The sequence below is a fragment of the Entamoeba invadens genome, assembly GCF_000330505.1.
Source record: "Entamoeba invadens IP1 unplaced genomic scaffold scaff_1105074725099, whole genome shotgun sequence".
Classification (NCBI taxonomy): Eukaryota; Evosea; order Mastigamoebida; family Endamoebidae; genus Entamoeba; species Entamoeba invadens.
In genome coordinates, this window is record NW_004191622.1 from 9,487 (window position 1) to 16,266 (window position 6,780).

Sequence of the window (6,780 nt, forward strand, 5' to 3'; positions counted from 1 at the left end):
GATTTTTAAATTAAAAATGAAAATAATAATAATAAAAGGTTTTTTCTTTTTGTTGTTAATCTTTGATTTTTTGGTCGAAATGGCATATCTCAAAAAGGAACTACAAGTTCCATGGAATTTGCAGATTGCGATTATTGAAAAATAATGATTGTCTTATGCAAATAGATTTTTAATGTAAAAAACGGGCTTTTGGGGCAATTTTGGTTTGCGGTTGCGCACCCTAGTATTGATTATAATTAATTGATATTAATAATTTCCAATTGTTTAAAACTCAATATTTTACACCAAAAAGTATATCTTAAATGTTATAATAAAATTATAAAATATGAATAACAAATAAATTAAAACCTTGATTTGGTTTATCATTAATTCATAATGAATCTTTCTAGTTGTCTTAACTATGTGTTATGTTAGTTTTTTAATTATTTTTTAAACAATGTTGTATTTAAAAGTTATTTGGTAATTACAAAAATTAATTTTAACATTATTTAATTATTATTGTTGAATCAATTAATAATAAAACCTCATATTTTAGTTCTTAACAATTGTGATTAAAAAAAACTTCATCAAACATTCAGAAATTACATGATTCAATTAGATGCATACCACATAATGGTTGTTTCTCAATACTTTTTATCATTCACAGACTTTATAGCACTTGAGATGGTGTGTAAAAAGTATAACGGCAATCTCTCTCGATTTCATTTCAATCCGATTCCGATAAACAATACGATTATAAAGTACTTTTCTTCTATTGAAACTTTGAATATTTGGTCTCCAGACTCCGAAAACTTCGGCTTTCAGTTTTTCGATTTAAATAAACCACGTGTTTCTATACCAAAGTCTATATATAATTTCTTTGTTGTAAACATATGGTACCCCGTCGACTATTCAACATCGATGTGTCCACAAAATAAGAACTTTTCATTTAAACGAATTTGTTACACTTCAACTGATCTTAACGCCTTTGGAGATTTGATACCTTTAAACGTTGTATCAATAGCAAATAAATGTTTTTCTGATTATCAGAGTGATACTTTTGTTGCTCTCACACTTTCGAAGAAAATTAATTCATTGGGAGAGTCTTCCTTTGCAAAATGTTATTCTTTAACTTCTGTGGTAATGACTGGCCGAATTGAGTCAATTAAAAATTCATGTTTTTCATTTTGCACATCCCTTGTATCTGTGCGCATACCCGTATGCTTGGGTACACTTGGGGATAGCGCTTTTTATGGGTGTTACTCATTTCAATCATTTGAAGTTCCAAAAGGTATTACCGAGCTTGGGAAGTATTGTTTTGGGAGGTGCACTTCATTGAGCAAAGTAAGATTACCCAGGAGTTTGAGTATTATAGCGGATGGGTGTTTTTCAGAATGCAAAAATCTCAAAGAAATTGTGTTACCAAACAACTTAAAAATGATCGGAAGAGAAGCATTTTATGGATGTCAACAACTCACAAATTTTGTCATACCAAAAAGCGTCACTGAAATCCAACAAGAAGCTTTCCGGTATTGTGGACTGACTTCTATCAACATTCCTGATAATATCATAACATTGCCATATGGCGGTTTTATTGGGTGCACCAATTTAGTGGAGGTTGTGATGTCTAGTAGTATTAAGGAAATTGAAATGAATTGCTTTGTTGACTGTAGAAATTTGAGTGCAATCAATTTTACTAAGAACTTGAAAAGGATCTGGGGAGGCGCGTTTTGGAATTGTAGTTCACTTAATGAAGTTGTAGTGTGTAATAACACTAAAATAGATAAGGACGCATTTCAAAACAATACGTATGTATTTAGAAGAGAAGAAGAAGGGCCGATCATGCCATGGGAAAGGTTTAATAAACATAACAAATGAGTTTTAAGTTTGGAGCTGAAATTTAAATGATTACATTGATAAAGTCTTTAAGTTTGAAAATAATTTTGAAAAATTTTTGTTTGTCATAATTGTGAGAAAACGGATTTATTTATTTATACAAAATTTATTAATCTTTTTCTTATAAATTAATGAATAAATATATTCATTTCTTTGAAATATTCAGATTTGCAAAAAGTCAATTAAAAATTATATTTAAATTTAGTCTTAACAAACATGTTTACTAATTATTAAATATAGTGAAAATGCCAATATATATTTATTGAAATCTGGTAGTTGTCTTAAAATATCTTTTTGTTATAAATCAGTTATATAACAGCCATTTTATGATGAAAAAACAAACAAAATGTTTGATAAAGTATTTTTGTTTAACCTTATAAAGAGGTTTTGATACCTTTCGACTATTTTTGTTTATATTCTTTCAAGTATTCAATTTCTTTTGAAGTGAATTGTTTGCTTCTTTCACTTCACTTATACCACACAGTATGAACGCCGTTCTATACGAGTTTTCATACAATTTTTGTTTTCCTTTTAAATCCATTTTAAATAACACACAAGTTTTTGCTTTTAAACAATTATAAAATTTGTCAGTATCATTGGTTTGCATTGCCACCATTTTATCAGTAGTTTTTCCAAATAAATCATCCAACACATCATCAAATAAAATGACACTTTCTTGTTGATTTGAACTGTCTTGAATTGTAGCGATAAGTTTAAAATATTTAATAGGATTTATTTTATCACGGTTACAATGGTTACATTTGTGTGCAGTTTTTTCAACACTTATTTTACATGTTGGACACCCATAATAATAGCATACTTCTTTTCTAAATAATATGAAGAAAGCGGTAACATACCCGTAAACGTCTTGATTTGTTAAATGAATGTTTTTTGTCATTTCTTGTATCGAATAACGAGGAAATTGTGTTACTTCAAAAATCTTATTCAAATTCGTGAAATTGGGTTTGTCAAATTCGTAGTTTCCATCTTCTCTTTTACACCCTTTTAACTTTGAAATCAATTTGTCTGTTTCTTCATTAATCTCACTTATTTCATAAGTCGATTTATATTCAAAAAAGTTTAATGATCGTACTTTGAATGCTCCAAGTAACACGTTTCTGAATGTGTATATTTTTTCAAACATTTCGAGTTTGTCTGGTAGAGTCGAGGTGTCACCCCAAAATTTAATTTCAATGATATAATTCGATTGATCAACGACTAATATAGTCCGATACACTTTACCTCCTTTGGTTACATTATCTTCTTTGTTTATTTTAATTACAACTCCACTCACATCGTACAATTTTCAACGGTTGCATTTTTAAATAAGAAATTGTAGTGATTAAACCTTTTGAAGGAATATCATTATTAGACTCTTGCGTCGGTATTTCACATGTATAAGTCATATTCACATCAATTACTTTTCAATTAAATGTATACCAGTCTTTTTTTTCTTTAAATTGTCTACAATATATGAAATACACTGATCCAACTTGAAACCTATCAAACGCCTCTTCACATTCATTATCATAACAATTAACTGTCATTTCATTTTCATTAGCGTCTTGAAGCAAAAAACAAAATTTTGTTCCTGTTACTTTTTTTGTTATGTTACTTTTTGATATTACTCGCCCTTTAATAGTGACATTGTTTGTCATCGTTGTGATCACAGCAAATGGTGTGATTTTTCTTTTTGATAAGTCTGAAGAATCAACCTTTGTATCAACTTTACTTATTTTACATTTGAATAGATTCAAGTCATTACCGTTTCCGTAATCACAAGTAACAAGTTTATCTCGTGTGGTGTCGACTTTTTCATATTCAATAATTTCTAATTTAATTTGTGTTTCTTTTGAATAAGAACACAAAATGTGAAATTCTGCTTTCATTATTTTTAAAAAGTCACCATCGTTAATGATTTCTAATTGGTCCTTAGACTCATAAAAATAAGCATCTAATAATATAACATCGTCGCCAATTGTTGCTTCTATTACTGTAGATTTTGTTATACGATTAACCCTGACAATAAGCGGTTTAGTAAATACAGAAGTTTGAAAGAGCTCAAGCAAATTTCCTTTAGTAATGATGTCAGACATTGACATTTTTAAAATTGTTTTTTAAGTTATGGAATTTATCAATTTATACACTTGTTATAATAAAAATGGATAATAGAAGCACCTTTGTAACTGTTTTGTATGAATAAATGGGAATTTTATAAAAATAATGACTAAATTATAAATTGAACATTTAAATTTCTTCAAACTTTTAAACCATTGTATCATAAATTAGTTTAAAAAACGATAAAAACCATGTATGAATAATGATTTACAAATGAAGTAAAAACATTTTTTATTTTTATAATCAAAAAGAACCTATTTACACTTAATGTTATCAAACTGTAAACCAATAAGTCTAGACCAAATAATAAAAATAAATATTTTATATCTGTTATAATACTAGTAGATTAAATATATAATGGCTTCACAATAAAATATAATAACAAAAATTACAATTTTTATATTATAATATATAACAATACCAATTACCACATTGTACAAAAAAGTTATAGTTTTAAAAAAATATTTTTTGCTGTAAATTTAATATAATAAAGTACTAATTCACATGACAAAAATACCATTTTAGTTATAAATGGTGACGTGTGTAATTATAATTGTGATATCCAAACTTTTTGCAAAAAGTCCCATGTTTTATATTAAACTAATAAGTTCAAAGTATCATATAATAATACTTATTTAATCAATTGGAACACAAGAAACAATTAAAAAGATGGAAATATTTAATTATTCACTTTAAAAAATATTAAAAAAATATAAATCAACTTTCTGAAAATACAGAACATTATATATTAAACAATAAATAAAAATCATATACACTATATATTCGATAATAGTCCATTCTAAGTTCCAGTTTTATTCGATATAAGGTTAAATAATAAAAACTTGAATAATTATTAAAAATACCTTATTTATTTTTTTGTCTCAACAAAATTCCAAATTATTTTTTCACTTTAAAAATATTTTTGCATTTTTTATAAAAACTTTTGTGATTTATAATATGAAAAACAAATGCTTTATTTTATTAGTGTTTATTAAACCACAAAACGTCCGTTATAAAATCAAAATACTAATAACGACATAAACAGTATTTAAACCGAACATATGAAGAGCAATATGACAACCATTGGTTTTAAAATAAACATGCGTTGTTTTATAACAATTTAACGCACTCCAACGACACGTTAATTAACATTATTTCGGTTTTAGATGAAAAACTCATTTGCTTTTAAATTAATTTTAAAAATTATTTGATTTTTTTTTCAACTTAATGACGATTTGGTTTTTGTATTACCATTTGAAGGTTTTGGACTGGAAATAATAAAAAAAATGGCAAAAAAGATAAAAATTGTTGTTTTTTGATTTTTTTCAATATCCAATTAGAGACCCCATTCTAATTTATGGTTTTTTATCAAATAAATCTTTAAATCAAATAGCCCTCTTATCTAATATTGACTGTATTAAATATTCCAGAATATATAATCAGAGTGTAATAATTGTAATAAAAAACTTAAAGAATAACTAAAATGACCACCACGAAGAACATAACAAATCCAAATGCTTTATCTGCTTCATTTGGTTTTATAACAGGAGTGACTGGAATTTGTTTTCCATCAGCGACTGGGTCTCTTACTGGTGCAGTTTGCGTTGGTTTGAAATACGCCGAGACTCCGAGTACTTCTTTGATGTCTTTACACTCTCCAAAGTTGGTTTTACTATCAGATTCTACAACAGTACACTTATCGTCGGTGTAGAACGTCACATCGACATTACTTCCACTAGTGGAATATTGGACATATTTCCCATCTAATACTTTAAAGCACCCAACTCTTGGATACAATTCCCCAACATTTTCATTAGACTCTGCAGCACATGTATTGCTCCCAAAGATTTTTCCTGAAACGATGTGTTGAGGGAGTGAAGTAGATGAGTAGAGATACACATCTGAGCTCCCAGCAGTCTTCATATTTGAAGCTTTAAGAGTGTTGCACGAGTTTCCAGTCTTCACGGTCACAACTCCATTTTGCACTGAAAATTGTGAGTATATGTTATTGTCTGTATCGGTTTTATAACACTTTTCTGGCTCATATCCGATAAGCAGAGAGTCGTAATTAGCACGCTGGGCATACACTGCCGTCTTCTCGTCAGCAGTTTCCTCTTTATATAATTGTATATAAATTTTTTCATTAAAAATGGGTTCCAATGAATTGCAAGTCCCATAGTCAAACATGAACTTTCCTTGTAACGTTTCACAGTGTTGATTGAATGTGTTGAAGTTGATCTTTCCGTCTTGACGTGTGACAGATACAGAGGAGTTGCTCATCAACCAACACCCACTTTTCATATAGACTTCAACGGTACCTTCAGCCGCTGGGTACTCACAAGTGTCGACTCCAAACATCCTCCCTCGGACTTCATAAGCCGGAAGAATCTCAGAAACGGTATATTTAAACCCATTTGGTACTGGGATGGATAACATTAAAGTACAAGAAATGCCCATTTGAGCAGAAATGGTGTTGTCTGCTGATATGGAGAATTTGGCATACTTCCCGGGATAGAGTGGAGACATGTCGTAACAGGTGTCCGGGAAGACTCGAAGGTATGCGGCATCAAGACCATCCTTCGTCACTATTAAAAACTTTGTGGAGACTACGGAATAGATGAGTAGTGTTATTAGAAGGAACAACATACTTTTTAAGATAAATTAAACACCTTAAATTAGATATTACAACGACGAAATTTATATTAAAAGTTTAAACTAATAAAGTTGAAGTATATGTGTAATTTAAAAATGTGATAAAAAATGATATTTCATTATATTAGTAATTAA

The 6,780-nt window shown here is 28.6% G+C and overlaps 4 protein-coding genes across 4 annotated transcripts; 1 reads left to right on the forward strand and 3 right to left on the reverse strand.

Moving 5' to 3' along the window:
• Positions 1–585: 585 nt before the first annotated feature.
• Positions 586–1,857, forward strand: EIN_467090 (hypothetical protein; the record flags this gene model as incomplete). The annotated part of the gene is made up of 1 exon (XM_004182953.1): positions 586–1,857. One exon carries the CDS (start codon positions 586–588, stop codon positions 1,855–1,857), a length of 1,272 nt encoding a protein of 423 aa, XP_004183001.1.
• A 439-nt stretch (positions 1,858–2,296) lies between these two features.
• EIN_467100 (replication factor-A protein, putative) lies at positions 2,297–3,194 on the reverse strand (the record flags this gene model as incomplete). The annotated part of the gene is made up of 3 exons (XM_004182954.1): positions 2,297–2,993; positions 3,018–3,120; positions 3,161–3,194. The coding sequence occupies 3 exons, from the start codon at positions 3,192–3,194 to the stop codon at positions 2,297–2,299; spliced, it is 834 nt and encodes a 277-aa protein (XP_004183002.1).
• A 105-nt stretch (positions 3,195–3,299) lies between these two features.
• On the reverse strand, positions 3,300–3,977 carry EIN_467110 (hypothetical protein; the record flags this gene model as incomplete). Its single annotated transcript, XM_004182955.1, has 1 exon — positions 3,300–3,977. One exon carries the CDS (start codon positions 3,975–3,977, stop codon positions 3,300–3,302), a length of 678 nt encoding a protein of 225 aa, XP_004183003.1.
• A 1,483-nt stretch (positions 3,978–5,460) lies between these two features.
• EIN_467120 (hypothetical protein) lies at positions 5,461–6,639 on the reverse strand (the record flags this gene model as incomplete). The annotated part of the gene is made up of 1 exon (XM_004182956.1): positions 5,461–6,639. The coding sequence occupies one exon, from the start codon at positions 6,637–6,639 to the stop codon at positions 5,461–5,463; it is 1,179 nt and encodes a 392-aa protein (XP_004183004.1).
• Positions 6,640–6,780: the final 141 nt, after the last annotated feature.